Here is a 23,878-nt window from a genome sequence, read left to right as displayed (position 1 = left end):
CCCGCGCCAGCTCCGGGCGGGCCGCCAGCCCCGCCCCGTGGCGTCACGTCCCGAAAGCGTTGCTATGGCCGTGGGCGCGCTCAGCGGCCTGGTCGCCGTGCTGGAGACCTACCGCGGCCGCGACCGGGTGGTGAGTGGCGGGAGCGGCCCGGCGGGGCCTTGCCCTGGCGGTGCGGCCGGGCCCTCACCGGGCTGTGCCTCCGCAGGTCCGCGCTCTCTGTTACGGCTGTCAGCTGGCGGGCGGGGCGCTGGCCGGGCCGCAGGCCCCGCCGTCCGGGCTGCCCGGGAGCCTCCTGGCTGTGTCGGCCCAGCTGAGCGCCTGCCGCACGGCCCTGCGCCTCTTCGATGACTTCGCCATGCTCAGCTACAGCTGCGGCTATGGGCTGGGCCCCAAGGTGAGCACGGGGCATGGGGTGCACCGGCAGCCTCCCTGGCCACGCCGCAGGTGCCAAGGCATGTCTTCCGTGCTCCCCGCAGGATGAGGACAGCTTGGTGCGGGGGCTGTCGGTGCTCTGCAACCTGGCCAACCAGCTCTACTACCCCTGCGAGCACGTCGCGTGGGCGGCTGACGCTGGCATCATCCATGTTGGCTCTCAGAAGTGGTGGACTCTGAGCATGGTGCTCTGGGCCTTCTCCCTGCTCCTGGGCATCCTGCGGTAAGGCTGGCTCAGGTGCCGCAGGCTGCAGTGGGAGACTGACAGGGAATGAACCGTGTTGCCTGTAATCAGGCTGAAATGAAGGACCCTCTCAGCTGCAGAAGGGTGCTCTTCCTCGTGTATGCAGTTAATGCTAGAGGGGAAAAAACCCTCCCTTTTCGTGCTGTAGGAGAAATAACTCTGTTGTCTTGTTTTCAGATCCCTGAGAATCTTGTTCCGGTTAAGAAGGAAGCTGAGGCAGCACAAGTGGTATGATTTCCCTCCTTGGCTATGTAGTGAATTTAACCCAAATACATCCATTCTCATTTACTTTTGGTTCCAACAGTACATCTTCGCCTCTGAGTCGAAAGGAAATGAAAGCCCAAGTGAAGGCTGAAGTTCTGAGCATCCTCACGAACATGGTAGATCTCTCCAATGCAATCCACTGGCTGCCTCCGGGCTTTCTTTGGGCTGGATGCTTTCCTCCATGGTTAGTAGGTCTCCTGGGGACCACATCTTCCCTGATTGGTATCTACCAAGCATCTAGAGGAGGAAATTCTGAAGCTGTATAAGCCATAATTAAGCTTTGGGAGCCAAATTTTTACGTGGTAAAAATGCCTTTAGTGAGGCAGGGCGTATTTTAACTTTCTTGGGTGTCGGTGATTGTAATTCCACGCATCCTGTAATTGGGACTGTAGTCAAGATGTCTATAACAGAGAGGATTGTTTGCAGTTAACAATTTTTATCTCTTCTCATCAGAGAAGTCTTTCAGGCAAATCCTCTGAAAAGCAAGAAAGCTCCTAGGACTGATAGAATAGAGGGGGGAAAAAAGTCACTTCCATCCTTCCTTCCTATGTCCCAAAAGACAAATGCAACTCTCCAGTGTTTGCTGTCACTTAAAAGAGCACAAAGTCAGTGTTGGGCGGAGAAATGGCCACGGTTCTGTCACACAAAACTTCTAAGGGACGGATCCTGCAAGTTCGAGCTCCAGGCTCAGCACTTGGTGCCTCATTCTGAACCAGGGAGGTGACCGGTATCGTGGAAGTTTCCCCATCAGATGTTTTGGTGTTTGAGCCCAGAGCAGATGCCCCAAGTGCAAACAGGAGCAAGCGACTGAGGGAGGTTGTTGGGTTGTTTGTGACGGTTGTGTTTCTTTAGAAAGAGATAGTTACTGTAAGCAGTGCCTTGCGAAGCTTCCTTCTAGTCTGTAGTACTCATTTAAGGAGGAATAGTGGAAGTTGAGACTTCCCAGTTAAACTAGAAGCAGCGCTGGGCCTCCAGCTGTGCCTTTAGGAAATGCCACCGGGTGGAGCTCTTCCACCAGGCTCTGGCAGCAGCCAACGGACTTCTTCCTTTAAAAAAAAAAAAAGGCAGCAAATTTGTTAATCACCTTTCAAAGGACCAATCAGACCAATGCCAAGATGAGTTTTACAGTTACATTTCTAGGCAGTGCCAATAAAAACGAGACGAATGCTTCAAAGGTGGCCTTGAGTGATCGTTCCTTTTGATAACTGGGCAAACAGTCTTTATTTGGTTCTAGAAAGCTCCAAAGAGTGCCTAGGCGACAGAAAACCTTTGTGCTGTGTTCGCTGCAGCTCCCCATCTGTTACCAGCCTGTCTTCTCCCAAAATAATTCAGAGCACCCGACTGACCTGTCACCGAGATACATCTTTTGAAAACAGTTCTGCTCAGTCTGTGCCGTGCTTGTGCTCCCTGTGACACAGTGCAGTGCACACCGCATTCCCAGGAGGTTTGACCTCTTTTGTTGTTGGTTTTTGGCATGGAAACTATCTCTTTCCTGTGTTCAAAGAGCAGAGCAAGATCTTGATACTCTATCCTTCGCCTTGCTGTTTTTCTGGACCTTCACCCCGCAAAGTGTCACAGAGGACGCCTTCTTGACCGTGCTCACAATTTGGTGTCAGATTTACAAGTTTTGGTGCAACTCGGAGGGCAGGCAGGCGTTATCTGGAAGAGAATCTTGTGTTTTTTTCTAGTGACGCAGCAGGTCTTGTGCCCGAACAGGAGGAGCACCCAGGACAGCTGTAGCTGCTGCCCAGTCCCGTCACCAGCTGCGGTGGCTCTTTGCTGCAATTTAGTGGTGTTTTTTTTTTTTTTTTTTAAATAAGAAATAGGATTCAATCTCTGTACTCTTAACCTCGTTAAACCATTCTTTGAGAAGATGCTCTCCTGCTTAGCCTGGGCCAAGGTGTAGCTATAGCGATTAAAAAAACCCCACCCAAATACACACACCTCTGATGCCAAATTAGTAAAACTCTAAACCATGCTTTTAATTTTAGCATAGAGAAAGGACACTGTAAACTGGTCTGAGTGCGTTTGCTTCATCCGCTGCCTCACTGAGCAATTTTAAATTGCAGCCAGTGAAGCACAGGACAAACTGAAATGTGCAAATATAAAGCAAAATCTGGTCGCTCTCAGTTTCTGAAATTCCTGTTTTTCTGTGGAATGGTTAGTATTTAAGCAGCTATGGTGGCTGCTGCTGGCTGTCCAAGGAGCACTCGCTCTTTTTTAGTGCAAGACCTTGGCGCAGACAGACCCAATCCTCCCAAAATCTGCTTTTCTTTAACTGGGGTTTTTTTTTCCTCATTTCTGCTGTGGCCATCAGCCCAACTCAGCTCCTGCAGGGAAAACATTTGCTGAGCAGGGATGCTTTGTTCCGGCCGTGACCTCCCTTTGTCAGCAAGCCGAGATCTAAAGGCCGCTAGCAGATGAGCTGCTGATTCCAGCTCAGAAGCCCTGCTCCATAAAAACGCCCCTTTTATGGCCCGGTGACGCCATGACCGAGGCTGCCGCCGGGCTGGATGAGATCAGATCTGCCGTCCCGGTCCCCTTTCGGGCTGTTAACTGCCGCCTGAGCCTCGCTGCGGGAGGGAGCGGTGCTGCTGCCCGTGACGGGGGGGGGAAGCAGCGCTGCGAGACGGAGGACACGGGTGGGGCGTGGGGAACGGACACGCCGCCGCCGGGCAGGAAGGGGTTAAGGGGCGGCGCATGCGCACGCCCGGCCCCGGCTCCCATTCACAAAGAGCGAGCGGAGGGCGCTGCGGTCGCTGATTGGCTGTTCCGCCTGCGCCGGTCGGGGGAGGGGGCGGAGCCGGCGGCGGGGCGGCCACGCGGCGGCAGAGCGAGCGGCGAGCGCGGCGGCCCCGGGCGAGCCCCGGCGAGGTGCGGGACCGCGGGGTGGGCGCGGGCGGCACCGGGAGCGCACATCGCGCCCCCCCCCCCCCCCTCCGGTACTACGCGGGGCCGTGCCCTTACCCCGGCGTTTAGTCCGGGACCGCCCGGTGCCTCGCTTCGGTCTGCGCTGGGCGAGCCCCGCCGCTGCCGGGAGGCCCCCTCCGAGCTCCCTGTACCGGCCGGGCACCGTGCTCCCGCCGCTGGCTCCTCTCTGCGGCCGCCGTCCCGCTGCACCCCCGCAGGCCCCGGGGACTGCGCTGCCGGGCTTTCCTGCCGCCTCTCCGGTTTTCCCGTGCGGAGCAGCCCCGCCACCATGTCCGTCAGCAGCCACGAGAACCGAAAATCCCGCTCCAGCTCCGGTTCCATGAACATCCACCTCTTCCACAAGCCGGGCCACGCCGACAGCCTCCTCACCCACCTCAACCTGCTCCGCAAGCGGCACCTCTTCACCGACGTGGTGCTGCGAGCGGGGAACCGGGCCTTCCACTGCCACCGGGCCGTCCTGGCCTCCTGCAGCCGCTACTTCGATGCCATGTTCAGCGGGGGCCTGAAAGAGAGCAGGGATGCCGAGGTCAACTTCCACGACTCCCTCCATCCCGAGGTGCTGGAGCTGCTGCTGGACTACGCGTACTCAGCCCGGGTGCTGATTAACGAGGAGAACGCGGAGTCCTTGCTGGAGGCCGGGGACATGTTGCAGTTTCAGGACATTCGGGATGCTTCGGCCGACTTTCTGGAGAAGAATCTCTACCCTGGGAACTGCTTGAACATGCTGCTGCTGTCCGATGCCCACTGCTGTGAGCGGCTCTTGGAGCTGTCCTGGAGGATGGCGTTGGCCAACTTCACCTCGCTCTGCAAGACCGAAGACTTCCTCCGACTGCCCAAAGACAAGCTGCTGGAGCTGGTGGAGAGCGAGGAGCTGGAGGTAGAGGATGAGACGTTGGTCTACGAAGCTGTTATAGGTTGGATCCGGTACGATTTGCCCCGACGCCATGAAGTTCTGCCGCAGTTGCTGCGCTCCGTCCGCCTGGCCCTTCTGCCCGAGTCCTACCTGCGGAAGCAAGTGGCCTGCGAGAAGCTGGTGACCAGCCACAAGCTGGGGGAGGAGATCGTGGCCGACGCCGTACGGTGCAAAATGAAGATCCTGCAAAACGATGGGCTGGTGACAGGGTGCTGTGCCCGACCCCGCAAGGTCAGCCAGGCCCTGCTGCTGCTCGGTGGCCAAACCTTCATGTGCGACAAGATTTACATGCTGGATCATAAAACCAGCGAGATCATTCCGCGTGCTGACATCCCCAGCCCTCGTAAAGAGTGCAGTGCCTGCGCCATCGGGTGCAAAGTGTACATCACCGGCGGCAAAGGCTCCGAGAACGGCGCTTCCAAAGACGTCTGGGTTTACGACACCCTCCATGACGAGTGGGCGAAAGCCGCTCCCATGCTGGTGGCGCGGTTCGGCCACGGCTCCGCTGAGCTGGACCACTGTCTGTACGTGGTGGGGGGTCACACAGCAGTGAGCGGCGCCTTCCCGGCCTCTCCCTCCGTCTCTCTCAAGCAAGTCGAACACTACGACCCGCAGCTGGACAAATGGTCCTTGGTGGCTCCTCTCCGAGAAGGTGTAAGCAACGCCGCCGTGGTGGGAGCCAAGATGAAGCTGTTTGTTTTCGGTGGCACCAGCGCCAACCAGGAGAAGCTGCCCAAGGTGCAGTGCTTTGACCCCTGCCAGAACCGCTGGACGGTGCCCGCCAGCTGCCCCCAGCCCTGGCGGTACACGGCCGCCGCCGTGGTGGGCAGCCACATCATCGTCATCGGGGGGGACACGGAGTTCTCCGCCAGCTCCGCTTACCGCTTCCACAGCGACACCTACCAGTGGTCCAAATTCGGGGACGTCACCGCTAAGCGCATCAGCTGCCGGGCCGTTACGTCGGGTAACAGACTGTACGTGGTGGGGGGCTACTGCGGGGCTCAGCGCTGCAAAACGCTGGACTGTTACGACCCATCGTCCGACACCTGGAGCAGCGTCACGACAGTGCCTTACTCCCTCATCCCCACCGCCTTCGTCAGCACCTGGAAGTACCTGTCTGCCTGAGTCACGGTGTGGCGAAGAACCTGGAAGGTAAATGGTTGCGGATCAACCCAGAGCTCCTCTGTAGAACTTTGCGCTGCACCAGGGTTAAGCCCCGAGGGGCAGATGCCCGTGGATCCGGACTGGAGCTGTCCTACCCTTGTGCGAACATCAGCTCCGGACGCTTCCAGGCTGGTAGTTTGGGCTCTAAAACCCTGCAGGAGACAGAATGTCTCTTTAGGTGCCGAAATGCTGCGGGGAGAAGATTAGTATAAATAACAAGACCCTAAACCTGGCATCCTAGCCCTTCCACTGAGTCTTGGCCTATGCAAGGATTTTGGGGAATGCTCTCAGCGAGGAGGATTGGGTGTCGTCCCTGGTACAGAAGGCTCGTCGAGTCGATCGTTATATTAACAGGCAGCCCGTCTGCGGGAGCTGGGGGAGACCGTGCGGTGCCGCGGGGGACCGGCTGCTGCTTTTAGCGCAGCCGCCTCCTCCTGGTGCCACGGTTAATCTGGTAGTGGCACCCAAACGTCTTGTGGGACGTGAGGGCTGCGAGCGGGTGCCAGAACAAGATTATAGCCGGGATTTAGTCCCAGAATGGTTGGTAATTGCATTTGTAAGACAAGCCCTGTCTACATATAAACACAGGGTTTTCTCTGCTTCTGATTATTCTCTGGTGTCCCTTTTGTGCCATTTCTTTCCTGCCACGCAGCAATTACCTTTTTAAAAATTTGCAACTGGAATGAAACCTTTCTAAAGGCTCTTGGCAGAAAAGGTGCCAGTGAATCACAGATCCCCGCAGGTTTTTTTTCTTTTTCCCCTTGCGAGAGCTGTACCACCCAAACGAACTCGTAATAAAACGTCCTGCGACACCTATAGAAAATTCCAGGATGCGGAGGGAAATCGGCAGCCGTCACTCCACGATAGCTGCGTTTGAGGTTTTGAGGCCCGGGGAGCGGCGTCAGGTTTGCTGCGTGCACACTGGTCTCACGCTACTCTTCTGCACCACAGGCTTCGCACCCGGTTTTGCCATCCTTCACCGAGGGTCCAGGCAGAAGACACGGGCAGTGGGAGGAGGTGCTCCTAGCAAGTCTGTGAACTGTCCTGGGGTCTCGTCAGCAGGGCTGAAGGTAACGCAGCTTTGGCTTTGATCCGCTTCCGTACATCCCCTTCGTTCAGGCCAGGGAGGTGACAAGCACGGAGGGACCTCCTTGGGCCGGCGGCTTGCGCTGTCCCTCGAGACGGCAAAAGCTTTCTCCTAACTCGCGTGATCTCAGAGCAGGAACCAGAGGCATATTTTTTACTTCTTTCATTCAATATTTTGTTTAAGTAATATTTACTAGAATGGACAAAAGAAGCTCTTAAGTAACTGGCAGCGGGCTCTGGACTGCGCTGCTGGCTGCCGTGACTTGGAATGCAGGCAGCACCAGAGGCATGGTTAGTGTCTTAAGACATAAGGTTAAGCGTCTTAACATGCGACAGTACTTTACCCCTGGGCTGGTTCTGTACATTTATTTTTTTTTTTTTATACAGCAGTCGTGTGTGTTTATTACTCGGCCTGGAGCTGCTTCAATAAATCTGAATAAAATCCACCGTGTCCCTTGCCTGTTCTGTATGCTTAAGGTGCAGGTTTTCCCAGCCCACACTTGAGAGAATGTTTAGCAAAATAGCGAAGAGCATTCCCTGCTTAAGAGCCCAAACCTTCATCGGCCGGAGAGGGCTCAGATCTTCCTACATCTTTGTAACGTGGGACTTGGGAAGGCTCAGGTCCTGTGCCGCCTTCCAGCTTTGCAGGACACACAAATCTGTTTAAAACTCCAAAGACGAAGCTATTCTCTGCCCTCGCCTGGTCATCCTCTGCGGAGCTGGGTTTCCTCACTGCCAAAAAAACCCAAATACGGGGGGAAGCGCTGCCCCGTCTCTCCCCGAGCGCCGTGTGCTCCGGGCCCTGCTGCAGGCGACGGTGGGGGCAGTGGTTGGGGAGGAAAAGCTCTGTTAAGGGTGAGAGGTACGAGACGGGAGTCGGCGTGGTCAGAGGAAACAGGCACCAAAGGTGCAACCAACTGTCTCGCCACAGAAGCATGGTTTGGGTGTGATCCATTATTCAATTTCGGAGTTAAATAAATCAATGTCACAACCCTTCCGCGCTGCTAGTATGGGCAAGAACTGGCAAGACTGGAAGGAAGCGAGCTGCCCTGCTGCTGGTGGCTGAAGCAGATAAACTGACTTCATTTCCGTCCTGTTTTCTGAGGCCTCCGCCATCTTCAGCCCTCAGACAGGGCGTTTTTTCGTATACCCTCGCTGTGCCGCCTCTCGCCGAGCCGGGCGCGGAGGCTCATGCAGCAGGCTGCGGGGAGGCGAGCCCGGAGCCTGCCCTGCGAACCCGGCCTGCAGCAGCGCAGAGTCTCAGAACTGCGGAAGATTGGAAAGTTGGAAGGTTGGGAAAGACCTTTAAGATCACCGAGTCCAACCACGCGGCAGCCGGAGCGCGGGGCAGCTTCCAGCTTGGCCGAGCCCCGCGCGCGCCGGCAAGCGAGGCAGCCCGGGACACGGCTGGGACTAGAAGCCGGCAGGGAGCATCTCCATCCCCGTCAGCCCGCCGGGAGCTGCTTCACCTTTACGATATCTACAGCTATTCCCGAGGGTCGGGCAAAGTCCGACTCCGCTCAGCAAGTCGGAGGAGCGGCGGCTTCATTCGCGGCCGTTTGAGCGGCAGCTGTTTGATTTCTGCTGCCGAGCAATAAGCGTTGGCTCCCGGCCACAGCCGCCTCTTGCTCCGGGGACAAAGTTGCTTCTGGCCACACAGGGTCTCCGTCTGCCTCCTGCTCCCGGCGCCGGGATGTCACCCGCGCTGCACCGACGGCCTTTTCAGCTACGGGAGCGAGCGGCCCCGCAGCTGAAGCCGTTGCAAGCGTCTGTGAGTTGTCTCCTCCTTTCAGCCTCTACGGACAGCTAACTGCCTCTCCGGGAGAACCGGCGCTTCAGGCACACCCGGGCTGGGCTGCTCCGCAGCAGCTCCGTGCTGCGGGCAACCAGGACCAGCCAGGGCTGCATCTCGTTGCCTTCGTCCGCCCTCGTCAGGCAGAAAGCCCTGCGCTGTCCCTCCAGCTCCACCTCCTCCCGGCACAGCGGGAAGCACCCCCCGGGAAAACCAGACACCTTTTATTCTTGCGTGCTTGACATCATCCCAGCACAGACCTGTTCTCCCAGTTTGACGTTTCCCTGCGTTGATCCCATCGCTGCTTCAATGCCGGGGCCAGAAGTTTGAGGCCGATTGGACTGCAGGTGAATTTGGTTTAGGGGTTAATTTAGTCACTGGGACAGAAATCCTCCCGAATTAATAGAGTTTATGACATAGCTCAAACCCTGGCCTCTCGTCCTAGCCCGGAGCCCCGCCTCGCGCCTGCACCCCTCCAGCTGCAGGAGCGAGACCCCAGCCTCAGTCACATCTGGAAGAGCCACCACACAAGGGCAGCACTAAGCCTCAACGCCAAAACAACCCGAGGGCGAGGTTGCCCCCCTCCCCGGGCCGGTCCTCTTCTCGCGCGAAGCCTGCAAGCCCCCGGGGCTGCTCTTACAGCGAGGGGCCGTGGCAGCCCAGGAAAAACACGGCACTAACTACACACGGCGTCATCTCCGTGACGTCAGGCGTTCTAGAAGGGAAAAAGGACATTACGCATCTACCCATCTGAAATCCCCTGGAAGGTCTGCGCAGTCATCCGGGCTAACCTCACGTGAGGAACGCGCTCTGCCCCAAAACGGCGGCTCTGACACGGGACCAACGCGTCTACGTGAGGATTTTTCACGCTCCCGCGTACACGGGGCCCATAACAAAGCGATCCCCGCTCTGCTTCAGCCTCCTGCGCGTGCGACGCTGTCCCAGAGCCGGGGACCACGCGCGGCACCCGCCAGCGCCGCCAGCTCAGAGGGGTTGGCTTTTCTCCCCGGCCAGAGCCCGCGGGCCCCGCAGCGGCGACCGATGCCGGCAGCGCACGAGGACAGGCCCCGCGTCTCTTGTCCGTCGAGCCTCGGGCCGGCCCCGTCGCTGGGATGAGAAATTCAACCGGATTTGAGTCACAGGGGTGAGGAAAGGGAAAGGCAGAAGCCAGCACATTCCCGCTGCCGGAGCGCGCTGCGGAGCCGATATCCTCTGTGCGTGTTTGTCCTCAAGCATCGGGCTCGCCGATGAATCTCAGATGCGCGTACGGGAGCCATCAGCCGCGTCTCGCCCACATGAAAAAGGAAGGTTTAGCGTGAGGCTGGTCATTGCCTATGGCCTCAGAATGATTCAGCCAAATAGAAAGAATGTGGTTTGGGTTTCGGGTTAATTAGCTACAGATTTTAACGAGAGACAAGGCAGGGCGGAGCTGCTGGAATACCGGTACGAGCAAGTCAACAGCTCCAAAGGCACCGCCATCCGTCCCGAAATCGCACCCCCGCCTTGTGAAAAACGGAGAACGCGGCTCATAAACGAGCGACAGCGTTATCGGTGATGCCGTCAGCCAAGCTGTCCGCAATCGCCAAAGGAACGCCTGCCCCGCTGTTGCGGCAAGAACTGAAGCGTAACACAGAAACACCCACGCTCGTTTGAAGGCCGACGGCTGCCGCGGCACCAGACTCTTAAGATGCAAATTCTGCCCGAGATTTAAACTTGCCCCTGCTGAGCTCCGGGCTGCTGCAGGGACCCCTCTTGGCCGCCTTAACCCTGGATCTCCCGGATCCAGGCTCTTCTGTCTTTCCAGAAACAATTCCTACTGTTCTGACGCAGCGCAGGAGTACAGTGCAATCAGAAAACAAGAATTAAACCCATGCTCTGGAAGCAGCTCCGCGTAACTTCTGTCCTAGACCGTCCCTCTCAGCTGTCCCCCATGACATGACCTCGATTCCATTTCTTGCTGCTGAAAAATAGTTAGACATGAAGTTCTTCCGCTTGCTCTAGCGACAAAGAGCGGGATGCGAAGGCGCACAGAGGCGGTGACCTGCAGCGGCTCCGGCCGCTCAGCTCCCTGGAAGCTGAACAGAGCAGATGTAAGAAAAATTCTCTTAACGGAAGCGCCAGCAAAAGCTTGTACACACACACACTTGAAAATGTCACTCGCTGACACGTCAGTCTCTTACTTCCCATAAAGATCAAGTCGTATTTTAAACGCCTAGAAGCTTTTGATTATTTACATATGTCGGAAAACCAGAAAAACTTGTGTTTTTCCATTTGAGTTCTGGTTTGTGCCGCGACCCAGATGTCGACTGCGCTTCAGAGACCGAAAAACGCAGACGGTGTTCTACCGAGTCCTGTACCCGAAGAACCTGGGTCCTCCACAGACGCTTCGACAGACGCAAAGACTTAGCGCTCTGCGAAGTGACTCGCAGACCGCGCCGCCGGCACGCTCCCATCCAACGCCGGCCGAGGTTTTCCTCAACACGGGCTACAGCGCCGGACCCCGATGATAAAAATCGTACCTCTTCCTTTGAGAGCACTGATCTGAGTCCCAGTTCTCCCACTCTCCCCCCCCAATTTTGCATCTGTTCTAATCGCTAGAAATTACGCGAGGTTACGGCGTTTGGGCTAGCGTGCCAGCACGCCACGAGTGGGGATTTCACCAGGAAACGCAACTTGCTGACTCTGGAGCTGCACCAGCCAGAGGCTACGGGATGGTGCCGGGAGCGAGGGCTGCCAAGTTGGCACAAGCACTAGGGAGAAAGTTTCTATTTTTGTTATACTCGTTCCAAATGGGAACCGATACTGTCTGGGGCAGAGCCAGGCATGTCTCAGACTGGCACCAGGCGAAGTACGGACACGCTAATATAAGCAACTCCAAGTTCACTCTCCCCCCAGCGTGCCGAGCTCAGGCATTTCGAGACCGGCTGATTTTTTCCTAGGGCGCTCACCTCGCTGGCAAGGTCTGCGGCTGTTAGCATCCTCCGTCCTCTCCTTTGGAGAATCTGTCAGAGTTTTGCTCATATGGCACGTTATTTCTGTCCAGGGTAGAAAATGAGAAGCACGTGAGAAGTAGCTGCTGCTTTGATCTTTGGTTCAAATAGAAAAAAAAAATATAAATAATAACAGATATATATAGCGGCAGTCAGTTTTTAAATGCATTTTTTTTTATTGCTAGAAGTTGGTTTCAGTCCCATTGCAGCTCTGAAATCCTTCAGTGGAGAAACATTGCAATCATTGTAAAAATCATCATTTGATGTGCTAAGATCAAGTTTACAATTAATCAAGAGTGCACAATTCAACGGAATATTAACATTGAACCATCAACTTTACAAATAAAATAAAGACTACAAAGATGTTGCTACTGCAGTATCAACAGTAAAGGAATTATTTACAGTGTTTACACCCTAACAAAAAACAAAACCAAACACTTCCCCAACAAAATGGTCAATTTAACCATGGACCATGATTATTTATTAAATCTTTACAGTGCAAGGTGGGCCTAGAAACCAGACCTAAGACTAAAGAGCATCGAGAGAGTTCACAGCTCTGAGCAAGATGCACGCAGTTATGCCAACAGGATCTAATTCCATGAGATTTCCTTCCGGGTACAAACAGAAATGGAATTCGAAATAAACTTTTCTAAAGTGCTCCAATTTCTTTCAGTACAAAAATATAAAAAAACTGCTTTATAAACATGGCACGAATGGTACGAACCAGAGCTCACACAAATGCTATCCGATGAGTAGCACGCGGATGGTAAATGATAAAGAGCTGCCAGTGGTTACAAAGATGTTGGGTCTGGCCTTGAAAGAGAGAGCAGGGGGAAAGGCTTTTCCTTCACCTATTCAGGATGATTTTTTTTTTCTTGTAAATGTGAGAACTGCTGGGGAAGACAACAAAACGTTCCAAATTCCCTTGCACAGGGGCACAACACACAGGGACACCACTGAGCAGCACCGGGGAGCCTTAGCTCCTATTCTGCAGAGTCGAAAGTAGAAGTGAAACAAAATACGTATTTTTAACCCCTTCCTAGTTTAAGTTGAAACTTTTCATCGTAAATGCAAATGACAAACAGCAAGTTCCATGTACGCGGGATCACCTGACTATTACTCAGAAAGACAAAACTGCCCGCAAATTATTGAGAATTGCTCTTAACTTTGCAGGAATGCTATTACCTTGATGAGCAAGCACCTCTACGAATACCAATTCTTCTGCCTCACACTGGGAAATGATTAGCGATCTCAATTTGTGGGACACGCCGCAACTACAATCCACAGATAGCGCCGTTAAAAACGAGGAAAGCATTTACGATACGCACAGGGCAGGATGCGCTCGGTACTGGTGAATACGGAGGGATCTTCAGTCGGCAATACAAAAGGACCATATTCCAGGTGGGAAGGGAAAGGGGAAGCATGCTTTACAACCAGGGTTAAAATTGAAAATCAGAACCACAGAAACAGCCTCTACATTGCGACATCACGATATTAAAAGACAAACGTGACAATAATTTTAAGGCTGTGACACAAAGAGAAGGCGGCGGCAGTTCAAAGATCGTGCTGTAATTTCTTCCACACCCCAGCTCAAAAAGAAGCCAAAAGGCACCTGGGAGGCACAGAATTTTGAACTGTCTAACCCTCAGATACCACTTAAAAGGAAACTTTTATCTGAAGTCAAAAAGCCAAAGGGAAAGGCTATGACTCAATCAATAGCAGGTTACTTAGCCCAGGACACAGCAGTATTTTGCAAACTAACTTGCCTAGAAGAATTACTTTTCTAGGAACGAGATTTGAGTAAAGACTCCAAAACTAGTTCACTCAACTGGAGTGATCCGATACCAATTTCACAGGTTCACTTTTGCAGAAGCGAAGAGATGACCCATTATTCATTAAAGAAAACCTTTCACTTGCTTCCCTCAGCCTTCTACAAATAGTTTTACCATACTCTGGGATGGTAAACTCCGCACTAGCAATGCGCTATCACGGCATCTGCTAATTCTAAAACCTTCTCCACGCCGAACAGGAAGCCACACGAATACCTAGTATGGCACTGACATGACTTTGTCCCAAGTGAAAGAAGATGCAGTCTCTATTCAGGCTGAAAACAGTTTTCATAAAGCTAGCTGCAGCCAGACACGCGTCTTGAGGGCAGATAATGACTTTTAAGGTCATTTCTCAGTTACAGATTGAAGACCCATATTCCAAGGAGCTTCTGGGGTCTTGAACCAACAGCCTAGCCTGTAGCAGTGCTGGGTCCATTTCTTAGCAGCCATAACTTATTTGAAGCACTGCTGGCAACGACTATTAAACCAGTTATGTTTAAGTTAAAAAATTAAAAGAAATGCGACCTCACTGCACACTTTATTTTCTAGATGTCATTGTTCTATAGCTGAGTTCATTCATTGCACAGAAGAAGAAGAAAGTAGCCGAATAAATGCCTTCCATCCATAGGACACTCTCTCCCATACTTTAGAACAGGCACAAAATTAAACTAAATAAATGTTTCCAAAAATTGTTTTCAAATACCCAGAGACATCCCTCTTTGGTTGAGGTGGTTTATTCCACTGATGCAACTGAGCTTTAGGCTAAAACTCCTAAAAACCTGGTAATTTAAGGCAATGGAGGCACTGAGTTTTCACTAGGAGTGGCCCAAACCACAGCACGAAGGAGAGAACATACTGTGCATTCTTGCTGCCTCACCGTATGTTTACAGGAGAAACTACATGGGTATCAGAGGTGACTGGAGTCTCCACATCAGCCAACTGAAAAATCAGTCCTATAGAGCTGCTGGATCTCACACGCTGGCTTGATCAGAAGTTACATTAATTTTAAGAATTCCCCTCCATTCCAACCTAGCTTTTAGGAATGCAAAAAATGAATATAAGGTAGAACTATGTTCTAACCATCACCAACATCATACCACAACAGTGCAAAAATCACTATGTTCCCCAGACTGTTTTCTGCAAATCTAGCCGCTGATAATCTGTGTAAATTCTGCCAATGATTTACCAAGCAGTCCTTTGGTATTATAGTGACATGTGTCCAACGTCATCGTAATGGTTTGTTTGGGGGGGTATCACCAGTCCGGTAACAAGTCAGACAGTTTGGAGTTTCCTCTCACTGAACTCGGTGCCATTGCTTCATGTTTACACCAGCGTCACTTTGCAAAGAAAAAGACCCTTAAATCCAAGAAGTGTTACAGCAAGGAGTGCTTGCTCCCTAAGACCAGTTCAGTATTCTGTAGCTTATCTTTGCCCTCTCACACTGACCAGTAAATTTGGATTTTTCAATTTCTTGTCTGAAGACAACAACCCAAATTATCACCACTCAAAAATAAACTCTGTATTTTCTGCTGAAAATTTATAATGTTCCTTGCACTGTAACTACTGAAATACTTTCAAGCAAAGTGAAGTTACGGCCTTAAAGAATATTACTAATGTCACATAGGGCCTAACCACTGAGACAGCATTAAGGATTTGAGGAGACGGACAGATTGCCATGCAATGCCATTGCCATGCGACTGGATGGAGAACGACCAGGCGTTCCATCCCCCGGTGCTAAAAATCACTTTAAATCAGAGTTAAAGATAGGAAAAAACACTATTATCAATCATGTTCTGAAAGGTATTAACCTAAGTTTTTAAGCTCCGAGATACTGATTTCTTTAATTCTGTAATAATACCCTCTAAACAATCTCTCCTGTGCACAATATATCTGACTGGTCACATTCAACATACATTGGAATACACATCCTTAGGTGATGTGCGTAATAAAGAACCGTGATACAGAGTGAAGTGATAGAATACAACAAAATGACTGTGCAAATTACTACAAAGGGAAATAATGCCTTCTGAGCAGAACACTTAATATCACCATTCCATGATTAAGAACTGACCCATTTAACACGAGGTATCAAAGCTGGTTTAGCTGTAAGCAGCTAAACCAACACAGGTTTAGCTAAGAGTATTTTTTTTTTCTTTTACGTTTTAAAACCAAACAGTTCTTATTCCCTTCATTCCTAACACAGCGCTGCAGAGAAGTCTGTGCAGCAACAGCAGCTTTGATATCTTCTGGTACTTGGAATAAAGTCCCAACAAGTTAACGGACAAACAAGAAATGCAGAAAACTTAGGATTAAACAGACAATAAATTACTGCATTCAAACGCTTCTTATACATGTCTTCAGCAAAGAACAAAATCCAAGTTCATTCTGAACCAGGTCATGAGTTTTGCCTGGGCACCTGTACCGCTCTCACCAAGACGGAGAGCTACCCAGTGTCTCCAAGGGGACAGGTATCCCAGTGCCGGCTGATAGGCAGTGAAATGTGCATTTAGTCCAACTCTTCATTACTGCTGTATGTTCTCACTGTCCAACCCTTCTCATCCACAAGCAGGTGGAGCTCCTGACCCTCGAAGACTCTGTTAAGAAGCTTTACCTTCTCTCTTCCACTGTGCCTGGCCACTCAGCATGTGCTCCACTGAATTCTCGGAAGAAAGAGACCCCAGCCTGGCTCCTCTGAGCAGGTAGCAATGGCTGTCACGCCTGGCTGTAAGGAGGCTGGCTTGCTAGTCAACTAGTTATCGACACACTGTTAGAGTCCAGTACTGACCATGTACCTGTGAAAATGGATTTAAAAATTTGCAGCCATTTTGGGGCCTACTACTAAAACTTTTTACATAAAAATGTGGGCGGTTCAACAACAACTATAACAATTTACAAGATGGTGCCCACAAAGAGCGTACGTTCTCCGAAAAGAGCAAATTACAATAAATGGCAGTATTTTAATATGCTCTGAATTTATATACCCATGCCATGTGTCAATACATTTCCATGTCTGGAGAATTTAAAAGCAAATTGTTACTACTGTGCCCTCATTCTGAGCTGCTGGCAGAGAAGCCAACAAAGTAGAACAGTAATCCTGGTCTGGTTCTTGCTAGTAGTAGTGGGGCAGGGATGAAAAGACATCCATATCAGGTCTCTCTCACGTTGCACACTGGGGCCTGAGTTCTTGAAACAGTATGTCAGAAGATTAATCTTTAAATGGAAACAATTAGAAGAAAATGACATCTTCTTTGCTGGTATCATCTTGCACATGTAACAGGCTCGGCTGAGAGGTCACCAGGGTCTGAACGTGAACGTTATTGGGCTTGAATAGGTTCGCTGAGGCAGACGAAAGTGCTTCTGGCTGAGCATCTGTAGGGCCATACAACTCTACAGAAAAAATGGAAGACGACATATTCATGACACTGCGCAGAGAGGCCAAGGAATTTCCACGGGCATGCAAGCTGGTCGAGACGTACCTGGCTGGAATGCAGTGGTCTGGCTGCTTGGGAGGACTGGACTTGCCGATCGTCGGCCTCTCAGGACACCATCCTCCCGTCCAACGAGCCTGGGGGGAAGCAGCTGCTTCTGATCAACAGATGCTACAGAAAATATTTCACAAATTAGTATTTGAGGGTAGCAGTACTTCACAAATTTCACTATTCCATGCTGGGGCCCACTGTACTGACATATTTGCATATTCAAGGAAGCTGCTGTATCACAAGGAGCTTGGTGCTTCTGTTGCAAGTTACTTAAATTTTCTCTTCAGCTGTTTAGACCATGCATACTTTCTCTCCTCTTCCTTGAGGACTTCTAATTCAGTTACTAGCAGCCCCCGACAACCACAGATTTAAAACCTAGCGTTATAAAGCACAGTAGAGGGGAAAAAAAAAAAAATCTTTGTCCTTAGCATGCAAGAAGCGATGGCTTTTTGTGCTACTTTTAACATGCAGAACTGTGATGAACTTTTGTCTCGGTTCTCCATCTGTCTCACAGCTGCTCAGCAGCAGAGTACATTGATTCTGGTGTTACGGCCTCTTAGTTTCTGAATTTCAGCAGTAAAAGCAATTCATGAAACTGTTACTCTTGATCCAAAGAACTCTCAGTGCACATTCTTTAAATGTCACAAAACCCAAATTCAATACACAGTATTTTGCCTCTGGTACGGAAAGTCTTGTTCCATTTTATTCTAAGATCTACATATGGGCATAACAAGCATGCATCCCACTAATGCTCATGAGACAACAGAGACCAATATATTTGTGTTTTATACCTTTCATATAAATTCCAGAAAAACACCATTAAGTACATTTCCATTGCAGAGATCACTATGTAAGAGCTGTTAAAAATAAACTTGGGGAGATGTGGTATTAGAGCTTTACTTGCCCATTTACCAGCATTTGGTATTCAGGGTAAGAGGATATTAGGCTTCATTTATGTGCAAAAACATAAGCAAGTCTGCAATTGTACTAAACTTTAGGCACAGAGACAAATGTTCCTACAATGTGCAAAAGACTTTCCCCCTCCCCTCCCTAGACAGGTTTGGGCCTGAGTCTGCTACACTAGTGTAGGCCCAAGTGACGGGTAAGTTTGCCAAGTCTGAATCCTATACAAAGCTAAAAAGACAATTTTGTAACTTAAAATTATAGGCCATTCTCTTAAGCTGGCAGTAAGGCTATTTTAAGTGGTAGAGGAAAAGTGGTTTTTACTGTGTCTGTCATTGACAAAGATCACAACTTTAGTACCTAGCAGTTAGCAGCAGAAATGACACTACACCAGGGTGACTGTATTTTTACTTGCTTCTATTTCTGGCAAAATTAGCCCCTTTCCACTCTACAACACACACAGCATCTCAGTTCTGGCCTGGAAGTCTGTACTTAATGACTGACTGGTGCTAAGAAAGACATTACATTCAATGTCCTTACAACTCTGGACAGAGAGCAAGAAAATGTTAAGCCGGCCTCAAAACATTTCCCTCATGCAGAACAAGCAAACATTTGCTATCTTCCTTTAACACTACAGTTAGGCAAGAACTGCCTTTTCAACATTATCTCTTTGTGCTGTATTTCCAATTTAAATAGTATACATACGTAACTCCTAACTTAAGGATTATAAGAGCCTACTAACTGCAGTAAGCACACTAACAATCTGTGGCCTATTAACTTCTGGGTTCCACATGGGTAGTCAGAGTCATCTGTCTCCCTGTGATGCTGGCAGAGATCAGAAATGCATTTAAATACACTTACCTGAACTTTCTGTCCTATGAGATGCTTTGTTCTTCCCACTTTTCTCTTTGCTTCCTTTTGTAAAAGCGGCCAGCTTAGTAGGAATCTGCTGCTGGACTGCAGCCGGTTTCTGTATCTGATTAGTTGCGCTCAGGAGATGTATTGGCACTTCATTCTTCAGTGCAAGAACCGGGCGATTCTCCAGGGTGGTACTGTCCCGACGAACCAAGTCTGGCCGTTCCAGGTAATCCATCCCAGAGACGCTCACTCTTACAGAGGTTTTCAAGACGGGTAGAGATGGTTCAGCCCCTTCTCCATTGAAGCTAACAGAATGACTCAGCATCTGGTTCTACGTGAGGAAAAAGGTATTCTAAGTCAAACAGGTATTTTCACCCTCTCAGATACAATAAGGAGAGACTGGTCTCAACCCTGAAAACATAAAACAGTTTCTAGTGAAAAACACAAGATTAGACAAAGCCAAAGCACGCTGGCAAACAGAGGGAAGAGAAAGATTTTAAAGTCCTTGAACACTGAAAGGAATCTCAGCAGCTCCAGACTGTTTGATATTGCACCTAACAAAAGAACACAAAAGCATACTGCATTAGGTGATTACAGGATGAACAGAAAGCAGGACTTTAAGACAGTAACAAATGAGGCAGTTTAATCAGACCCCAACCTTCACATTTTGAAACATTAAGAAATGTTTTTAGAAATCAACTAAATGTACAAAATGCTACCAACGTAGCACACCCTCTGCAATCACCTGCCTGCAATAAGGCAGTAGCTGTATTTAAAAAAAAATCCTGTCAGCCACGTTCTGGGTGTAATCTCACAGACCCTGGGGAACTGCCAAGCTCTGAGCTCCCTCACAGTAGCCATCACCAGCTACTTCAGATGATGGGTAAAGGAGCCCGCTAAGAAGCGAACATGGGTTAGTGCTGCTTCATTCAGAGGCAAGCAGGTTAACAGGAAATAAAACTCCACAAACACGAACTCCTCACCTGTCCCATTTCTGGGGAGAACGTGCCCGACACCGTGTTCTGCTTCTTCAGCTTCCTTAGCTGATCTAAACGCTCCTTCTCCTTCTCGACCGCTCTCTGAGCTTCCCGCAGTCTCTCTAGGTCATGCTGATATGCCTCTCGCTGCCTCTCGAGTTCTTCCTTCTCCTGATTCAACTTCTCTCTCAGCTGCCGAGTCTCCTCTTCACGCTCCTGCAGCCGGGCTTCTGTGCTTTCAAATTCCCTCTGCTGCCGACCCCTTTCCCGTTCCAGGCGTTGCTGCTCCAGCTTCAGCTGGCTCTGAAGTTTCTGTACATTCATCAGTTCTTCTCTTTGCTTTTCAAAGTTCCGCTGTTTCTCCTGCTCTAGCAACAGATTGCCTCGTGTAGACTGCAGCCGGTATTGCTTCTCCCGGTCTACCATGGTGGCTCGTTGCATCTCAATGTAGCTGTCCTGCTGAGATATCACTGCCTGGAGGGGAAATGAGAAGTTCAGCATAAGACACATGGGTTCAAAAAACATGCACCGCTAAACAAAAGACAACAGCGTCTACCAGGTTAGAGACTTTTGTCTTCAAGAGCAGATCTAACTTCCAGCTTGGTCAGCCCATCGTGACTGACATGATACTAAGGATGGCGAAGCAATAAGTTACGCTTATGTAGGCCAGAATTAATAGTTCTTGCACCTAGACTTATTACTCTGAATCCAATCAGTCAGAACATTGCTGATGACAAGGTTACAGTAAAAACGACTGATACATACACACATGTGTATATCAACAACAATTTTAAGAAGAAATGAGCACGGAGAGCAGATGGAGCTCAAAGTAGCAAAAGAACTGCATTTAAGTGAGAAGGAAAAAGGAAACAATTACTTAAGACAATAGATCTAACACTTCCTTCAAAATACCAGACACAGTGTTTGTTTCCTTGAGTCTCAGGTCTTAAATTCCGCACTTCACTCTAGCTTTAGGGGATATTTTCAAGGTAGCTCCTCTCCACACCTGCATAAATTTTATTACATTTAATGCCTAAAAAACCTCTTGGTTAGTAAACAGTGGTTTACCTGAAGACTGAAGAGCAACTGTAACAGCGTCTGTATCCTTTGGACAAGCTGAAAAGGAGGGGAGTCAGGGGAGGAAAAAAGACATTAGACACTTGAACAGAGATCTGTTTTGATGCATTAGACTTTTCTTTTTAAACAGCGAATACAATCAATGGTATCTGTACAAAAACACACACAATGGCAGCATGGCTACAAGAGTACTCTAACACAGTAACAGCCAGCAGAGCAATATAGAGGCACGATGAATTTCAGTGTATTAATCCTTGCACAGATGTAAATCAGTGCCCAGCAAATCTCACTGGGATTCCACAGAGCAATCTTCATCTTCAGTTTTCTTCACATGAGCTATTTAATGATCATTTCCTCCTGTGCTCCAGCACGCGTGTAACACTCACAGGAGATTCAGATCCAAGTTTTATGAGGGAGCCAAGAACATGCAAACCCTCCAAAGATGCAGGAAAAATAGTTAGCCAGCTCTTTGAAATGCCTGTCTACATACCCAGAACCCATCTTTGTTTTCTAGCGGGACTTTTATCTTCGTATTCATAATGCGTTAGAGTCATAAGGTACAGGCTGTTAATGTGCTTGTGATTCCACAGACATTAAAAATGTTTTTTGGTGGGGTTTTTTGTTTTTTTTGTTTTTGCATGCTATTATTATTATATGGCTATTTTCCACTAATTTCCTAACAGCAGAAGTAACATACCTGAGACTCTATGGTGGGTTGAAAACCACTGCTGTCATCCAGCCTTGCTACATCACTCTGTAAAAAAAGACAAAAACATCATCTGCGCTGGAGACACTTGTGGGCATTGGTAGTGCTGCAGAACAAGTTGGAACGGTTCATGTCATGAGGGAAGAGTGTTTACCGCTGGAGCAGAGATTGCTCCCAGACACTGAAGGACACATAGCAAAAATACTTAAATCAGAGGCCAGGCTGAAACAGTTGCCTGGTGATTGAAGTCAGTGTTAATGGTACAGCATCAAACAAACAAATATAAAACCAAATTATCATGCCTCTCAAGTGCCAAGCTATCAACTTGCCCCAGAAAACATCCTTAATAGAGTCTAGTAATTTGGCAGACAGAACTCTGTTGTAGTCTACCCCTATCAGCTGTTACGACTTTTAACTTTGTGGGACTTGTCCTGCACCACTATTATGAAGAGGAACATGGGGAAATGCATTTAAATCATGCATAAGCCCAACATACGGTTTGAGATCCTTCTTCTGCATCGGAAGGGAGGTCATGGAGTTGCACATCTGAACTTACTGCAGGGCCTCTCCAGTCCCACTGTCTCTGGTCACCACCACTGTTCTTCCTGAAACTACCACCTGAAAGAAGAGTGCAGTATGAGCAGCTCACACCATGCACAGAGCCTGTGAAAACTCATTGCATAACAGAGCAAGCAGAAAAAAATGGTGACTTTGAAGTTAACCAATATGCAACAGCGTGGCTTATGCATGCTGATTCAAAGTGGAAGGGTAGACAACAGTGACGAGCAGGATTGCTCAAAAAAGTATAAAAACTTGAGAAGAGTGGGTTAAGATAAATAGGGAAAGTAAGTTCAAATTACCTTATACTATTTTAAGTGAAGCAACCACAATGTATGTATGAAAATGATCGTCTGTGGCTACCAGAATTGCAAGCTCATAACATGGAATACTTGTTAGTTATTCTAATTCTATCCTACTTGAATAGAAAAATTCTATTCAAAGCAGCACCACCGTAAGCATGGAAGGAGGTAGGGGGAGATGGAAACCATACTGTATAAAGTACCTATAGCATGACAGGCCTATATAGTCTTTCAGAGACAACAGAAAGAATTCTAGAGATTAACCACCAGTGAAGTAAGCATCATTTTATTTTTCAAAAAAAGCATGAAGCAGAAATGGAGATAAATAGTATCTAGTATTTCTACTTATGTCATTAATTACTGAAAAAGCATTGTGCCAAAGGACAATTTATATTGGACTCGGCAACCCTTTAGTGACTGTGCAGATACAAAAGAAAGTGGAAAAAGTTTTCATGATGCAATAATAAAAGCAGGCTGCTGAATTCAGATTTCCTAGGTTTTCAAGGTCAAGCTTTCTTTTTTTCCCCCCACAAAACTAAAATTCTGTGTGGAATTGTGGTAATTAAACAGTATGGGTTAAGGCAATGCCCCTAGCGTAACACCAACTGAGAGCTCTACTCTGCTCTCTAGTGTCGGCATCAGAAGCAAGACATACAACATGCTAATACCGCATGGTAAGAAGTTTGCTCTTCTCCTCCTTTTAGAGCCCAGTGAAGCTTCCTTATATCATAGCGTCACTTAATTCATTGTTCTTATCTCTTTCTCTGTACAGAGAAACACAATGAAGAGCTAAGAAGCTCAGAAGACTGCTGAATGGTCCCCTTCTTACTTTTATTTGAAATTGAGGGACTACTGTCATATCCTCCAAAGGTCTCTGCTCTCCTGGGGAGTCCTGACCCAGAGCCATCTTCAGGCTGACAGGATCCATTGCCTAAGTGAGTGAAGATAAGGTTCTGGAGATTTTCAGCTAGGAAAGAGGAGAATGTGTCATGTAAACAGCCATGTCCAGGAAGCAAGACAAATGCATCATGCTAACAAGTTAAAAAAAATTTTTTTTCAATCAAGTACATGAAAAGATCTGGCAGTTTGAGGGGTTTCCTGCAGCACAGATGAGTTTTCCTTCGTGACTAGCTCTTTACAACAGGCTCTTCATATTTCACATATAAAGATGACCTCTTCCTTGACTGCAAGTTAGATTATCAAGTCTTGAGTGTTTGCTTTTTATTCCCTCCCTGTCCCCCAAATAAAAATTATGTTTATGCTTATTCGCTTTCTAAATACACTATCTTTAGATAGGCTATTTTAATATATAACCCTCATATAGTATTACATTTCAGCATTGGTGTATTATTAGAGCACTCTGTTACCCAAC

The 23,878-nt window shown here is 49.2% G+C and overlaps 3 protein-coding genes across 3 annotated transcripts in view; 2 read left to right on the top strand and 1 right to left on the bottom strand.

Annotated features, from left to right (window-relative positions):
• Window positions 1–64: 64 nt before the first annotated feature.
• Window positions 65–1,207, top strand: PEX11G (peroxisomal biogenesis factor 11 gamma; the record flags this gene model as incomplete). Its single annotated transcript, XM_082011008.1, has 5 exons — window positions 65–130; window positions 207–395; window positions 478–656; window positions 855–905; window positions 982–1,207. The coding sequence occupies 5 exons, from the start codon at window positions 65–67 to the stop codon at window positions 1,205–1,207; spliced, it is 711 nt and encodes a 236-aa protein (XP_081867134.1).
• A 2,933-nt stretch (window positions 1,208–4,140) lies between these two features.
• On the top strand, window positions 4,141–5,910 carry LOC309413773 (ectoderm-neural cortex protein 1-like; the record flags this gene model as incomplete). The annotated part of the gene is made up of 1 exon (XM_082010982.1): window positions 4,141–5,910. One exon carries the CDS (start codon window positions 4,141–4,143, stop codon window positions 5,908–5,910), a length of 1,770 nt encoding a protein of 589 aa, XP_081867108.1.
• A 10,962-nt stretch (window positions 5,911–16,872) lies between these two features.
• Window positions 16,873–23,878, bottom strand: part of ARHGEF18 (Rho/Rac guanine nucleotide exchange factor 18) — a gene marked incomplete at both ends in the record, with an annotated part of 45,750 nt that continues 38,744 nt past the window's right edge. The window contains 8 exons of the mRNA XM_082011114.1: window positions 16,873–17,033; window positions 17,123–17,245; window positions 18,890–19,217; window positions 19,870–20,337; window positions 20,932–20,979; window positions 21,638–21,694; window positions 22,143–22,264; window positions 23,336–23,473. Of these exons, the coding sequence (XP_081867240.1) occupies window positions 16,873–17,033; window positions 17,123–17,245; window positions 18,890–19,217; window positions 19,870–20,337; window positions 20,932–20,979; window positions 21,638–21,694; window positions 22,143–22,264; window positions 23,336–23,473 (1,445 nt within the window). The remainder of the gene's footprint in view (window positions 17,034–17,122; window positions 17,246–18,889; window positions 19,218–19,869; window positions 20,338–20,931; window positions 20,980–21,637; window positions 21,695–22,142; window positions 22,265–23,335; window positions 23,474–23,878) is intronic.

Source organism: Phaethon aethereus, assembly GCF_964289735.1.
Source record: "Phaethon aethereus genome assembly, chromosome: 26".
NCBI lineage: Eukaryota > Metazoa > Chordata > Aves > Phaethontiformes > Phaethontidae > Phaethon > Phaethon aethereus.
This window is presented reverse-complemented; position numbering and strand designations above follow the sequence as displayed.